The sequence below is a fragment of the Schistosoma haematobium genome, chromosome 3, assembly GCF_000699445.3.
Source record: "Schistosoma haematobium chromosome 3, whole genome shotgun sequence".
Classification (NCBI taxonomy): domain Eukaryota; kingdom Metazoa; phylum Platyhelminthes; class Trematoda; order Strigeidida; family Schistosomatidae; genus Schistosoma; species Schistosoma haematobium.
In genome coordinates this window covers 7,154,635-7,172,170 of record NC_067198.1, presented here as the reverse complement: position 1 = coordinate 7,172,170, position 17,536 = coordinate 7,154,635, and the positions used below count along the sequence as shown (strand labels likewise).

The 17,536-nt window shown below is 32.9% G+C and overlaps 1 protein-coding gene across 2 annotated transcripts in view; it reads right to left on the bottom strand.

Moving 5' to 3' along the window:
- Window positions 1-17,536, bottom strand: part of MS3_00004909 (uncharacterized protein) — a gene marked incomplete at its 5' end in the record, with an annotated part of 59,064 nt that overhangs the window by 8,382 nt on the left and 33,146 nt on the right. Inside the window, 2 exons of one of the 2 annotated variants that reach the window (XM_051212887.1) lie at window positions 3,090-14,001; window positions 14,853-14,943. In XM_051212887.1, the coding sequence (XP_051068812.1) occupies window positions 13,862-14,001; window positions 14,853-14,943 (231 nt within the window). In that variant the 3' untranslated portion in view covers window positions 3,090-13,861. The remainder of the gene's footprint in view (window positions 1-3,089; window positions 14,002-14,852; window positions 14,944-17,536) is intronic. The other variant, XM_035731545.2, reaches the window with a different exon arrangement.

The window sequence follows — 17,536 nt, the reverse complement described above, 5'->3', positions numbered from 1 at the left end:
TAAATCTTGTACATTTGTTATTTTCTATTTTATGGTACGATGTGGTCTGTCTGGCTGGCATGTAAACCCAATATGTTTGGAATATATATTTCATATCGCAGAGGCTGAGATTGGTGTTCTGGACTTAACTGGCTGGGCTAGGCGGGAAGCAGGACCGATAAAGGCTAGACTGATCGTACTTGTTCTATACATCATTGGTCTGGTCGATAATTCATTACTCTATAATTGGTGGTATCATTATGTTATGCTTTGACAGGGGCACAAACCCACAAGTTATAAGAAACATATGATACTGACTCCTTGAGGTATGAAAAGGATGGGAAGAGTAAGAAAAATAGTGACACTAATTCATGAAGTACCATCATAAATATCGCTCCAATTTTAATAACACTGTTTATGTGAAACTGAAATGGTCAGTGTACAGTATTCCAAAAATATTTTCTTTGAATTTTTTCATATTGTCTGATTGCATTCAACGTAAATGATATGTCAGAAGTTGAAATTATTTCACTTATTACTTACTAGTTATAAGTATAGTGAAGAATTTACCATATGATATACTGGAACATTACTGCAAATACTCTTCTATCCTGCAAATCTAATTATTATTGTATTATTTTAAATTTATCAAGTGATTACATTTTGATAATTAAAATAACTCGTTATGTTATTGAACAAAAATAAAGAGAATTCAACGAAAAAAATTTTCTTTCCGACGAAATCACTCACTTAAGATGTACATTCGTATATGTATATAGTTATATGGAAAATATAGGTCTATTATCTGACCTATAAATTATTTTCATCCTTATATTCCTTCCTTACCCCTTGATTAGTGCGTAACTGCATTCGTTATTTGGTCTCGAATCCATTTTATGGTGCAATCTCTTCTATCCTCCTATAGACCTATATTTTTCATATATAACTATATATGCGAATGTACAGCTTAAGTAAATGATTTCGTCAAAAAGAAAATTTTCTTCGCTGAATTCTCTTTTTCTTATTCAGTGATTACATTTTATAAGATTCCTACGAAAAAAACACCTCTCTGTAAGAAAGTAAAGTACAGAACCAGAAAGTGTAATTACACTACAAGAATATCCAGTGAGTCGACATGAGTGAAATAATCTGAGAAATGTTTGTGACTGGGGTAATCCTATCAATAACAGTTCAAACTATTATAATTAATGGAAATGCTACACATTCTCAAAGGAGTCTACGCCGGATGACTGAGTCTGTAAATTTTGTCATTCATATCTTGTTAAAACTTGATCATAGCAGCAAGTTTTCTATGCCATGAAAGGTTGCTTTGTTCAATCTTTTAGATAATTACAATAATAAACTGACTTGAGCAAGTTAATCAACGAAAATCATGGGTAAATAAACAGTGATTTCGTTCTGATAAGGGGATTGTGATCGTCAAGGCTTTTGCGCAACTAATTCACGCTCATTAGTCAATTCACGATATTCATTGGCCATTATTTATTATCATCGGTAATGCTTGTTTTATTTTCTACATGTGTCGGTCCTACAAGAGTTCAGTTGCTGGCTGAGTAGATCAACGATAACATTTTAGACTATGAAAGTAGGCGACGCAAATTCGAATCCAATAGGGAAGTTTAGTTTCCTCAAGATTGCAATTATGTTTTGGTGACAAATACCAACGAGCACAATGTCTATTTTAGAGGTTTTTGTAGTAAACACTTTCAACTACTCGAAATGATTGACGATTTGTTTTCATTCTTATGTGGTTTGTTAATGTACTACATTAAATCATTCTTATGTTTTTAATTGTTGAAATTATTGTCAAACTAATTATAAAGTCTCCGATGAACCAATTTTGTGGACAACAAGACAGAGGTTTTATTAATAGATGGTACTTTGAATGAACAGCCAGCGAGAATCAATCATTTCATATCATTTCAACATTAATATAAAATCTTCCACACTTAGCAAGTGGTATGATGACTAAAATTAATTGATTTATCTCTAGTTGTTCTATGAAATAAGGTAAAATATTCTACTTTTCTGATAAATTTTTATCATTTACATTATTAATACTGAAAACAAATATATATATATATATATATATATATATATATAATATATATATATATATATATTTCATTTCTTGGAGTATAAGGGTGCAACTATGACAACCAATGAATTTTACCAATAAAATCAATTTTAATTTTTATATCGACTTTGAAAAATGGATATTTATGAATTTAAAAAAAGTTCAGAGAAATTATTTTTGTAACAAACAAAGAAATTAGTTCCCTTAATAAATTTTTTTTCCTCAAGTTGTCTTCAAACAAATGGATATTTTATAACTACTCTCTTTTTGTTGTTGTTGCTAAAATATACTATCAAGACGAATTAATCAGACCTAAGATTATCATTTTTGGATTTTTATGCTAAATTCAAATACCTTACCATAAGCTAAGGTGTGAGGTTATTCATCTTGTTTTAATGTTTATTAAAGTGCAACATTTGAAATTTTCAAACATTTTACCGTTTATTTGTCGAGTATTGTCGGATATTGCAAAAATATTGAACATTTGAAGACAAATTTACGGGTACATCCAATCTCGAGAATAGTAAAATTACTCGTGTTAGGTTGTTAAAAGGCTCGAAAAATTGATAAACATATCTGTTTTGTGACCAAAAAGTGATTATGATACGGTATGTAAGCAACATTACAACCATCACATGGTATTGTTGCATGCTGAATCTGAAACGTTAATCATCAGTTAAGCTTACTTGATCTAATTCGGACCATAATCAAAGGTGTTTGTAGGGTCTCTCAAGGTCCCCAGCTCATTATGACCTAACAGGTGCAGAAGAGTTACTCAGTTCATTGGATCTCGTGTAAAACCTTGACTATTTATTCATCCATAAGAGTTCCAAATGACTACGGAACAACACTTCGGTTTTACAGCTGTTCTTATTCTACACCTACGAATTAAACCGATCTTCACAATAACTCACTTAATCTATTTTGAGGTATATGTGGTATATAAAAATTCAGAATAAAAGGGAATAAGATTCCCAGCATTCCTACTTATCAATTAAATTAATCAACTTACCCATTATTCGATGAAATTGCCCCCTTGGTGTAAATGTTGCACCATATAACCAGTAAATGTGTCTTGGGACATATAATGTTGCTAAAGAAATAACATGAATAATAGCGATCGCGTAAATAGCATGAGTTTAAGTCAGTAAATCAATAGATTTTCCCCGATACCTAATCATATAGTAAATAATAATATAAATTGAGTAAAGTCGAAAGTACGAATTATTGGTTAACAAACCAGTGATTAAAATGGCAACACATTTTCTTCTAGGTCTGGAAGTCATGATTGAGAAACCAAATAGTTGTGTAGAACTTTCGTGTTGTCAAAAGTTATTTCGCTGAAGATGGTCTACTATATATAATATTGTTAACAACTTTTACAGGTAGCAGATAACTATCATGAAATTCAAAAATATGCAATGAGCTGTGTTTTGGTTGAGAAACGTTCCAATTTCAAACAAGATATTACTATCAATTCAATGTTGTGGTTTTTTTATTGAATTCAACATGATGCGTTATCATGACTAATTGTATTTTAAACTGTGGAGAAATTATTTCACAGAATAGAAACTATAGGAAATAATACAGAATTTTTTACTGCATAGTTAGACATCTCGTTTTCATTCAGTCGTTCTCAGTCTTTCTTTGAATTATACACAAACAAAAAAATATATGTACTTACGAACATGAATAGTAGGATATAGAACTGGTGGAAGATATGTTCACCTCAGGTGGATGTTTTCGTTTTATTGAGTTCTGTACGCTAAATGTTTTAGTTGGAGAGGTTCCTTTGTCGTTAATGACAAATATCATTAGCATCTAATCCATATTGAAGATATAAATCTAAGAAATTACTGATGAGGGTTTATGATTTCTTGTCGTTGACACCCAGGACTGAATTTTGATCAGTTTCTGTTGTCATCTGAATATCTTGATCGAATCCCCTCGCGATAGCATTATGTTACAACTTTTAGTGTATTTGAGACCTGTCAACTTTATACACCTACAACCCATTTTGAACGTTCACACAGAAACTCGAACCCAGTACATTTCATTTTAAACAGCCAACACCTTATCCACTGAGCTACTGGGTTAAGGTAGACAATAACTTATTGAACGGTTGTGAAAGCTTTAATAGGGTTTATTAATTTCCTGCTGTTAGTATTCGGAACTGCAAATAATCAGACTATGTGAAGTTGCTTCCAGTATCGTATACTGCATTGGTGTATTAACTGCCCATTTTCTCTATTTTACTACCACCACTAAATAATCGTTCGTATATTCAAAGCAATTACAGATCATTATTTTATATATTGTGATTACTGGTTTGTGGTTGTGTTTATCAGTTCTGAATTATTTCATCCTATATGTGGGATTGTTTGTACATAGACGCTCTCATTATTGGTTTGATCCACTGCTAACACTCTATGAGTCGTATTTCGATTGGCGAATAAATCACATGATAGTTAGTCGGGGTTAAAGATACAACTGTAGCAGTAATAATAGCTATGTTCTAATTGGCAACTAGTTTTTAGATAACATTACTGAAGTTCTATACAGGTGTTAACTAAATAATAAGTCAGTCCCTAATAGGAAGAAACACACGCTTTGGATTCAACTGCTATCAATAATGCATCTGTTCTCCACAAACATACACTAAACATTCAAAATGCTGTGGATGATCTAAGTGACTGAAATGATCCACGGTTTTCATATATTGGATAGAAAACTTGCTTCACTATTATGATTAAAATATTTGCTTCTTCTGATTAAAACCGATTTATTAGAACAAAGAGCTTTGAAGATTGTTTGCTTTCACAGTATTACATTATGGACCCATTATAGACAATCACTGGAAACTGGTAAACATTTGCTTTAAAATTGAATAATGTTTAAATTACGTTCTACACATATGGTTGGTTTTCAACATTTACTAAATGAATTGATCTTAGTTAGACCACCATTGAAAACCTGGAATCACTGAAATATCATTTCGAACTAGTATAAGACTCTTTAACAGTAGGCATTCGCAATTCTTTAGTCAGTAGTAGAACCCATTACTTTCGATCTCGTATACGAAGGCTTAGGCTTTGGAAGATAGAGCCCACCAACCATCAAGATTGACACTCCTTTCCAGTAAAAGAATAGTCAAAGATTTCATGAGAAAATCGAACTATAAAAGCATGTAAAATGTTCGTTTGTACACTGACTCAGTTTTAAAGGCCATATTATAACGTTTTAAACAAATTTCCATTAGCACTGAGAGATAGAGAGGCACAACACTCGTCATTATTTAGTAATCAACCAATAAAACTAACTACAAATAATTTGTGAATTACATCGTTTTTTTTAACATCTTTCATCGGTATCCAGGGTTTGATTGTTTAACTTTGGTTTAAATGTGTTTCTTGTTACTAAACGCTCAATCAAGATTATAGGAAGTGGCCTGTGTGAAACGGAAATGCCAATGCAAACTTTTTATAAATATGTATTTCACTGTAATAAGTAATTAGTTTTTATTGAACATTCATATCATAATCTAATTTATTTGGATAGTCCAAATTGACCTAAATACTAGATAACCGATTTATTGATTTCAGAGCGCAATCTAATCAGTGGACCCTACACATTTGTAGTATTATCTTAGTAAGTAATAAAGTGATAATTCCCAAACTTTTACGGTAACTCAAAAGACATCCCCATCTATTCATTATATATTAATGCTTTTAAGATTTCCACGCTATTTTAACATAAAACCCTAATAATGTTTTGCATATCTTATTTCAGTGTAATAGTACAGTTTATCAGTGTTTTTGGTAATATAAAATGACCTAAGTGTACATGTCTAACAGAATTGGATTCCAGGTCAGTGGTCTGTAAGTTCAACATCCGATATCTGATGAAGTCATGGACGCATACTATTGAAGAGTATCATAATATAACGAAACATTTCTCCAATGCTTCCTGATATTTAACTTCAATAGTTTTGTGATCTCTATAGAATTTCAACAATCCTCACAAACCCATATACTGATAATAATCGGTGTTTCTCTGCAAAATATGACTTGAATTATTTTAATTTCTTTTAGCAAAACAAAATGATCAAGTACAATACATGTGGAAGGCTTTAAATCACATTTTGTAATACCATGATCCGGCTGACCAAACTAAAGTGAAAGTCATTTCGAGTTCATTGGTTAAATATTCAAAAATGTTTAACTACCATATGATATTTTTTGATCAACTAATCAATGAACAATAACGAAATTACAAGAACATATTGATCAAAACTAAATTAAATACTGATCACAGTAATATTGATTTCTTGCAATTTACTAAAACAATTATCAATTTCAATGAATAAATAACAGTGATTTGAAATTACTATTATTTTAAATATGAATAATTTTCCAAATAGGGTTGTGGAGATTATCAAGTTTTTGATTGATTGATAAGTACCATATGCTCACTAGTGACTAGGTTGATGAGGGAATTCTCGGAGTTCTGGTGATAAGCCGTGACTAGTGGAGCTAATCCGTGTCGGGTAGAGACAGGTATCTACTTCAGTGCAATGGAAGATGGTCATACAATTTCGTGGATTGGTTGAGGTCAAACAATAATACCGTTGGACGCCGGCTCAGTGGTCTAGAGGTTAAGCGCTCGTGATAGGAACTGAGTTTGTATCTCGTGAGCCTGGTTCGTGGATGCGCACTGCTAAGGAGTCCCATACTAGGACAAAACGGCCGTCCAGTGCTTCCAGGTTTTCAATGGTCGTCTAACAGCAATTGGTTCATGATCTCAATAAAAAAAATGAGTAATTTTCCCATAAAAACGTTATTCATCTAGTTAATGAATCCATGAAAAAAACTGTAACCATTCTAATATTAAAAAGGGAAGAGGAAATAATTGTTTACCGTATTGACGGAATATCAATGCAACTCATCAAATTCAAATCTTATGTACTGTACTTTAATCCGCAACAATTTCGGTAAAGGTTACAAAACAACTACTACCATTCAGCTAGTTAAATTAAGGCTAAGATGAAACAGAGTTCACCCCCCACAATAATGTGGTGGAAAGTTCAGTGTTTTAGGTATCAGGGCGCCGACATGGACAGTATGATCATACATTCGTTATACTGCTGATTCATTCGAATAGCTTGTAAAGAGAAGTTTGATTTGAAGTTAGTTATTGTCTTGATAAGAATTTCCACACAAAGCTAATATGAACGTGAAATACTATGTTTTAATTATCGTGTTTTGGTCTCAATATGAACATCAACACTGGGATGTCGGTAAATCCAGCTGACGAAACTCAAATACGACAAGACGCGCGTCCTAGATCTTACCGACAGCCACAACCTATCTGCTTTTAAGAAAAGTTGTGACCAGATGGTTAAATCGGAGCGAACATCATAAAATTAACATATGCCAAAAATATTGACTCAAATTCATTCCTGAATATTAACAATGGGATAATTCGGACCCTTTTCAATAATAATTTGACTGTAGTTGTAAATATAAGAGCTGTTATATATTTCGGTTCAACACCAGCCACAAGATGTAATCTGAATTTGACATTTCCCAGAGTCACAGATGTCTACGTTTAACAAATATCAAACAACCGTTTAAGTAGTTCTTAGTTTTCAATGATTTTGTGGTAGGTCTCAGTTCATCATGCAGAAAGTATTGAAAAATTTAAAAAAACAATGTGGTTTGTTTTTTCGAATGGCAAAACTGATTTGTACTCGAACGGGTATTAATTAGATTTTCTATTTCACTAATGATAAACTTTTCACTTCCATTCCTCAGAAACGATCTGTTTTTCAAACTTCTTTTGCTAATCAGCACATATCAGCATGGACCGTTTGAAAATTGGAAGTAATTGATACTTCCAGTAATACTCGAATCAACGGGTCTTTAGTCGTTGCACTAGATAACATGGATATAAATTAAATAAGGTATATTATTTCCCTAATCTCAAAGTTACAACTTCCTAAAGAATCTCAGACTGTTCGAGCTATATCATTTAAACATTCCACAAATGCTGACCCCTCTAATGATAAGTCGAATAAAATGACCTTGAGATGATAATTTTAAATAATTATCTAATCAAACTTTACAAATCAATCAGTCAGAATCTCAGATCCAAAAAATATTTTTATGGTGTTAAATTCCAACCTCGAAGCCTTTGTTTTAACAACGGAAATTTTGCATAAACTGTGATTGACTCATCCAATCGTAGTCACTTGTAACAATTTAAAAAAAATTAGATTACTTAATCATATGATTTAATCATTCTTCAAATCTCAATTTCTTTAAGAGTCACACACATTAATTACTCAAATCTGTTTTCTCCCTGATTCATTTTAATTTTGCTTATTTTATTCAACCTCTTTATGTTATAAGAAAATGTCCATCAGTTATGTTAGAGTTGGACGAACAACAATTAGTGGATCACATACGAACAATAAGATTATCTAGAACTATGAGAGATGAAATTTAGTAGTTGAATTCATGGGTCAATTAAAGATAGATCATCATGGGAAATCTGGAAGCACTGGACGGCCGTTTCGTTCCGTTGTTGGACTCCTCAGCAGTGCGCATCCACAATCCCGCCCCGCCAGATTCGAACCCAGGACCTATCAGTCTCGCGCATGAGCGCTTAACCTCTAGACCACTGAACCGGTATCCAACGATCGTCCAGTGCTTCCAGGTTTTCCATGGTGGTCTGGCTTCCATTGATTCATAAATTCAACTACTAAATTACTATAATATCCACAAAACCCCTCTGATTATAAAAATGAAATTGTTGAAAATTTATCCATGGATTTGTTATTTAAAATTTAGAAAATGGTGTTTGAAATCAAATTCAGTTCGCTGTATCCTGTAATAACTTTAGAAAATCAGCAATGTTGCATTTTTCGACAACAAAAACGCAAACATTTTTTCATGATGTCTTTCAAGGCAATTGTAGTTAATGGGTTCTAGCGCTTATGAATGAATTTTTAAAGATTTTTTGGAGATTAAAACACATTTCAACTATGGTTTAATTTTGCTCTTGCCATCATAGTAGCTATTCATGGTTCTTCGAATGGAACTAATGAATCTACAAGCTGAAAACAGTCTAAGCGAACACTTCAAATATGCAACATTGACTTAATTCTATCCTTCATTGATAAGAGAAAATTTGCTCTATTGTGAACGAGAATATTCATGTGTGGATATTAAAAAGTTGAAATTTAAATCTCAAATAACAGATATAAATCTACAATCAGTATAATAGATAATAACTTAGAAAATGATTCTTGATTACAGCACACTAGTAAAATACTGTACACAGTTGCACTCATTATTTCACTAACAAAGTGACAGTTGTTAGCTCTCACGATTATATCAGCAACTGTTTGTATCATCAACAAATAATATAAATCAGTATACTGATTAAAAACATAAAATTTTATGTGTACTGTTTGCCTGGTGTAATATCCAAGTTGATACAAACCGTTAATAAAAATATTTGCCCAAATATGTGATTAAATGGTTGAAGAAATGATTCAAATCGAACTCAAATATATTTACATTATAAATTTGAACACGAATTACGACTATGAAATAAGTATTATTGGACTAATAAAAGTAGATATACTTTAGTTGGATTGGTTTTTAGAGATACTTCAGATATGTATTAATCTATAAATCCATAATCATGAAGCGTATACATGTTCTAAAGTTCTATACCAAGATTTATGCATTTACTGACTCACCTAAATATCATGATCTGTTTGACTTTATTGTTATACGTATCAGCATTATAGACTAAAGTAAGCAGTTAGTGAATGAATAAAACTTAACCTTATAACCTAATAAAATTCCATAGTCTTGTCATTTAAATGATAAGTAGTTGTCACAACATAAAATCTTTTGCAAACCTGCATCTACTCAAAGTGTCATACACTTCACAACAATGTATGGAGAGAGTACTATAAATTATGCGGATTTTCAGCTCAGGTAGATGCTTTCTATTGCAATGAGTTCTCTGGGCTCTGAAACTTATTTACAATGACTTCACTGGAGTTCAGGATACCGTCATTAGCACTTCATATAGAAATAAGGAATTTAATTATTCCACAAGTTCGGAATCAACCTTTTGTAATGATCTTTTCTGTAAATGGCTATCGTCGAATGTCTTACTCACTTCGTTTGTTTTAAGATTCTTGTTGACTGCTTTGTTCAGCTGACCTCTGGTCAATTCATTGGTTGATAATTTGCACGTTTATCATTAAATAGCATTCATATTGACGTGTCTATTAACTAGAAATTCGCCTAAATACCAAGTTTCCAGAAATTTACTGGAACTTTCCGAACCTTCGAGATCCAGAATTTTGGAATTTCAGCGATCGAATTTGTATTCATAAGATTAATTAATATAATTAATAACAGGAAGTGTCATTTTACTGCTAATTGATGTTCGTGTATTGATACCATTGGAAATGAACTCATCGATAGACGAGAGGAGGAGCAAATTAAATAAAGCGTTGAGAAATAATAAACATAACGAACAAGTGTAACCGCTGTAACGTGGTTGATTTTTAGTCATTTACCTAAAATTACTTCACTGTTAATTTCTAATACTTCAGGATATTAGATGTCTTGATTCCATCATCAACTATTTAACACCATAGGAGGAAACAAAGCCCAACAACAAATTTTTTTCACAAGACATATAATGTAACCTACCAACACGATTAAAACTAGTAGTCAATGACTGCATAGACTAATGCCACGTTTTGATTTACCCACCCCTTGCTTTTTTCTAACCTGCTCCTGTAGCATCGAACATCACACGTTGAAGTAGCTAGTGGTTGGACGTGCTTGATACATGTCTCAACCAACCTAGCCGATGAGAAATCACTACCTCATCAACCGACTTGTCATTTTTGCTTGGCATCTTATACCTGACTCCAACATTTCTCACTCACTGGTCCTAGTGTACTCAAACAAAGCTTCGAAGACACCTGTGATCGAGTACTAGTAACCTATGAACATCCTTTTTTTAAAAGGTCAAGCTTAACTGACATAATGTAGAATAGAACAAACTGCTGCTCAGAATACCTATCCTTCGGCTGACCGAGAGATATCTCACGTACTTAATAATTAATAAGTTACCAAGCGGGCTGAAATATTGAATGTCTGAGCAATCATTATTCGTGACGTTCTTTATTTTAAATGTTTGTTACTCATTGAATTATTTTGAAACGTTATTCATGAAAAAAATACCAGTAATCAAACTGCTAAATGATCACCTATCAAAACAAAAGACAGTACATACTTTATGAAAGACTGATTATAAAGTTTATCTTATTAGGTAGTTTGTGTAAATTTGATGAATTCAATGGTATTTATCATCAAGATTGATTGAGAATCTTGGAAGACCACTCAATAAAGAGATGTTTCACCCTACTCTTGGACTTTTTTGTAACGTAAACCCATACATCCATATAAGGTAAACTCAGGGTTTGGTTAACTGCATGAGTCATAGCTTCTCAAAAGAAACTTTTTGAGAAATTCTTCTCAATCTCAAGTACTCTTTGAAATATACTATCCTCAATTTGCTACATGTCTTATAGAGTTTAGTTTCATTATGATTCTGCATAGAGTCAAGGAGATGGACTGCTTGAATGCAAAAGCTACCCATCACTTATTAATCATCAATAATCCTATGTATAAGGATAGATAGTTTAAATTTCAACTGAAATCTGCATTGAAATTCAAACTTCAACTACACTGTCCCAATCAAGAGAAAATGAGAATGCAGTCAATCATTGATTGGTTTGTTATCCATTTGACTACGTTGTTCAGATGCACTTTATTAGCTTGTCTATATGATTTAAAACAAACGAACAAAAACAACATTCTTTTATCTTTCGTTTAAAATTTAACTATTTATGTACTTATTTTATTCACATATTGAACTAATCAATGATTATTTCCCTAGATATGAAATTTTAATGATTATTTTCTTTTTATGCACAGTGATTTTTTAATGTGATAATTATCTATTTTAATGCTTTATGTTAATTAGCATAAGAGAATATTTATAAATTGATAGAACACAATTAGATATAGATAAACCAAGACGTTTTATTAGTTAGTTAAAGTCATTGTCTAAATGACATCTAAGTGGATAACGCGATGGCACCTGAAGCAAATGGTATTGGGTTGGAGTCCCGAGTCCTGGAATGAACATCAACTCTGGGATGCAGGTACATCCAACTGACGAGTCCCAAATAGGACGAAACGCGCATCAAACTGAGTTGCACTGCTAACCACTATCCATCATTGCTTAAAAATTTCGTGATTTAAGGCTATATTGAGGCAATCCGCGCAGGATACACATATGCCAACAAGAGACTAATCAATTGCAGTCCCAAATAACAATAGGAAGATACAAGTAAATAACACCAAGTGAATTTAGAAGCTATCGAAGTTTGAGCATAGTCCACTCCATGTGTCCTTTCGATAAATATTTCTCTCCAATCGACTATTTGTATTACGCTTCATACCAAGGTCTAAAAAATGAAGCACATTATCACGTTCATGTTCCACTGTAAACCTAATATTTGCGTTTGCCACACTGAAGATTTTCAGTATATGAGAAGCATGCTGATAATCATTACAGTCCACAAAATGTGTCATCAACATACTTAACGTACAACGATGTATCATTGATTACTGATTTCGCTACTATCTGTTCTGGGTTTCTCATAAAGAAATCTGCCAGGATCAGACCAAGTAGGCTACCGATAGCCGATTCATCAATCTGACGATATAAGAGGTTATTAAACGGAAATCGAATATCATTGATACACATTGGCAGAAGCTATTCAAATTCATCCTCTTGTAGAACGAGTAGGTCAGCGTGTTGATATATTATTTGCATAGTTTATTCCAATGGGTTAATGGCAAATAATTATGATGCACCAAAAGAAATCATGAATTTATCAGAAAGGTCCACTTTTTTCTAGAAGTTGAGTGAATTGAAAGGTGTCTTTTGATCTGTGAACAGATAGCTTTGAACAGATTGGTTCTAATTTACTGACCAAACAACGAGCAAAAGTGTGAAATGGAGAATTAATCATTGATAATAATGGTCTGACAGGAACATCAGATTCATTTTTTAGTATTCCATACAAATCAGGTAACCCGGATCCTCCAGGTTTCAACTGATTACATATGATATTATCACTCAGTTTCCTTTTTAGAAGCTTTTTTAATTTCTTTGTAACACGTTGTTCTGCTGCCTCAGTCATATCTTCCTCCGAATGGTCAATAATCAATCTTATAGAAATATTTAGGATCACATTTACTTGATTCGCACACATCACTATACCACAGCCTCTGTCAGGTCGGAGGATTACAATGTTTTCATTCTGTATCAAAATTGGTAAAGCTTCCTGGTGACCTTTAGATGGGGCTTTTGACTGTGGTATTCGGAATATCTTGTGTTGGTTGGTAATTATTTATTACACTACGGAGCTAATTGAAAGCAGTTTATGGTAAATTTCTACCTATTCATGTGTTATCCTAAAGCCTAATGCCAGTTATCATTCATCTTATGAAAACTGTGAACACACGTAATTAAGTAGTAATATTTTCCACAGTTGCAAAAAAACAAGTTACACAGAGATATCTTTTCAATTCCTGAATTGAAAGTATTTACATCCATTCCAGTATCTCAGAATGAATTTACAACATGCATCTAACATAAGTTTTTTGATTGCTAGAAAATATCATAATAATATTGAAAATCAAGTATCGTTGGACCACTGTCTGTTATGTATATTACAAAACTTTCCATAAGCATCCATTCAAAGGATAGACATAATTCATTCATTTGGCCAGTCGTAATCAAAGAAGCACCTATCGCAAAAACAAACAAGTTCAAGTTACCAACTTAACTATTGTGACTTAGTAAATATTGTGAATGAACTTTCTGAACTATTTTACGGACTATCATTATTTGCATTTTCATTATATAATTATTTAATAACTGTATTTTTGTATTTTTATATCGTCCATATTATAGGCGTTCATTGAACCCATTAACTATTTCTGTACGTTTTACTATTCCTTAATTATGGCTAATTAGTTATCTACCTTTTTGCTCTATTCTCTTTCATTTTTGAAGTAGTTACGCGTATATTATAATTACATGTTCATGTAGATTTGAAATCAGGAAATAAATCTATATTACCTTTTGAACCGATCCACATAAAATACACTCCTGCGCTTCTTTCTGCCTTCTATTACAGAACCAAAGACTAGGCTGGAACCAAGACAACCGTTCTAGACTAATAAAAGTTAAGATTATTATCAAACTCAACTCAAGCTTAACCTCGTCAATCGGAGAGTATGAATGGTCAAAGCTTAGGATACCAGGTGATAGCCGAAATAGTGTACGTGGGTTAGAGAAATGTTACAGGATTCTAAATTAGCGAATCACTTCTCAAAATATTGACTGACATCTCACTCATAACACTAACACTTTTACAACAAGAGAGGAATCGGTTTGAACTAAATCTAAATATGAGATATACACTTAAAACAAAGAAGACTACTGTCCGAAATGTCCGAAAAAAATTAGACGGAAACAGAGGGTGAACACAACTTTTACACATTTGGATCTGATTTCATAGGTTGACAATGTCAAAAAAACAGATTACCAGATAGGAATAATAGAAATTTTATTAAACTCCAAAAACCAAACTTACCCAAATTGAAAACTGAAGTAAAAAGATTGTAAGCTCCTGAAGTGAATTTAAAACGTTGATTTGATTTGTGTTCTTCATTATTTTTATCAATCTGTTTTTTTAAGAAAGAAAAAGCCAGGTGAATAAAACAAACATTAAAATCTGTAACTTTGAAGACAAAAGTTTGTTTATATGGGTCGTATTGGTCACACATTGATCTTAAGTACGGTAGCATTGAAAACTAGAAGGCACGTGAAAGTTTCTTCATTCTAGCATGGGACTCTCTAGGATTACCCATCCCTAACCCTGAAGTCAGGAATCGAACTAAAGACCTTCTGTCTGACACGTAAACGATTAACCTCAAGACCTCTGAGCCAACAACCAATAATGTACATATCTAACTTCAGTCAATATTGCGCGATCATCCTCCATAACCTGCTGTGGATAAATTTATCAAACCCGACACGGATTGAACTCTCCTGGTTAAAGCTTCTAACCAGAACTTCAGGAACTACATCATAGACAGTTATTCACAGATGACAAAAGATGATGATCACTCAATATCAAGAACTGATTGAAGTTAGATATGTATACCACTGGATGCCTGCTCAGTGGTCTTAAGGTTAAGCGTTCTTGTTTGGGACCAAAAGTCCTGAATTGGATCCCTGGCTTTGGGGTTGTGGATATGCATTGCTGAGGTGTCCCATACTATGACGAAATGGCTGTTGAATGCTTCCAGGTGTTTGATGGTGGTTTGACTGAGGTCACTCCGTGACATAAAACCTATGAAGATTGTACAGTCTTCACAAATCCCCCATGCTAATAATAATAAAATAATACTAGTCGGGTAGTAGTGCTACTCAGAAATGCTATCATTCCGCAAGTGATTGCAAAAATAATGTCAAATAAACAACTCAGTGACTGAAAGAAGGAGTATTTACTCAATTTCGGTAATCATTTGTAAAAACTGAAAATATGTAGATCAGCAGTTGTCAGATTACATAATACATAATAATTAACAAAATACTTTGATGGAAAGTAAATCTAATGAGAGTTGAAAAAGAATGGAGACAGACATTAGGATGATGTATGGACACAAAAGTGGCAGAAACGTGGAAAGCCAGTGAAAGTGGATTTACTCACTTTTGTTTGATCTCAGTCAATAGTCAAATCTGAAATAGGTAACCTAAAAACTTCTCTTGGTTACATAAGTCAGGTTTCTGGATGAGAACAGAGATAGCTTCTGAGGTGTGCAAAGGACTATTGTATAAAACATGGGGCAAATTTGATGAAAATCTGTGGATAACTTTGGAAGCCTCATTAAAATCCATTTGATGTTCTGTCTTAACCAAGTGAATGAGAATAAATCTCTCAATAAACTTTAACTGTCCTCAACTAACTCTACAGGGACAGTCAAACTGTCAAAAGTATATCGATGTGGCGAATTCATGCAGTCTGTCTTTGTTGGTGGTACTTGTCACCCAACGATTGTAAAAAAAGGCATACAGCTTGGGTGCTTGGGTGTTTCTTGCACAGCTTCTCTTAGCCTTTATGTTAGCATTCCACTGGCTGTATCGTTTTAAACTGTAACTTTGAGAAAAGTATCTTCTTTGGAGTAATTATTACCATCAGTTTTAGTTTTGTCTCATTATTGTGCATGCTAATGAGTTTAATGGGATATCCATTCTTACTAAGAAGATTTTTTTCACAAGTAATTACTGTAATCTCTATAACTATCTTATCTTCTCTCTTTCAATCACTTAGTTACGCATTCGATAAAATTTTCATAATAAATTGTGAAATGATAACATTATTATGTAACACAACCACTCGACTAGTATTGATTTGTCACTATAAATTCAATATATAAGTTGATGTAGAGACATGATGAAAAAGTGATTGAGAAGCTATATTATCGTTATTACTGCTGAAGTGTTTTTTTCTTATTAATATAACTACAAAGTAAATAAATACCTTCATTTCCACATACACAGACGATAATCAATGTGAATATTGGAATTCATTTTAATGAAACTTTAATGGTTTGTTTCTTATTTGTATATACATTAATCTGAACAAACAATAATGACTTACATTGATGGATCGATTATCAGATAAATGAGACAAACATGATTTGCGAGAAAACAACATTAGTGTTGAAACATAAGTGCTATCCTCTAACTGATTTGATAATTTTATTGAGATCACGACCAATCTAAGTTAGATAAATATCAGAAATCCCGAAGCACCGGGTAGCCATTTAGTCCTAGTACTGAACTTCTCATGAGTGCATATTCACCACCCGAGACCGAGAATCGAATCCAGGAACTTTGGTGTCCCATGCAAACACGTCAAGATCATTGGGCGAGATCTACTGGTGTGGTAGCTTAACTTTAATTTATTCATGATAGTGGGACACCATCTGCCAATATTATGAGTGGGTAACGACTTCTCACTCGATATGATTGACTTTTGTACTGGTAACTAATTTTGAATGGTAGTTTTTGAAGTCCTAGCGAAAAACTGTGACCAACAGCGAGATTAAATAATAGTTGTGTAACATCGCAAATTAATCGGAATTAAAATTTGAAATTAATAGATTCTGATTCCGTAGCCTAGATGCTAGGCGTTTGTCGCGAGACCTAAAGGATTCAGGTTTGATCGTTTATGGGGTAGTGAATGTTTACTACTCAAGCGTCCCACAT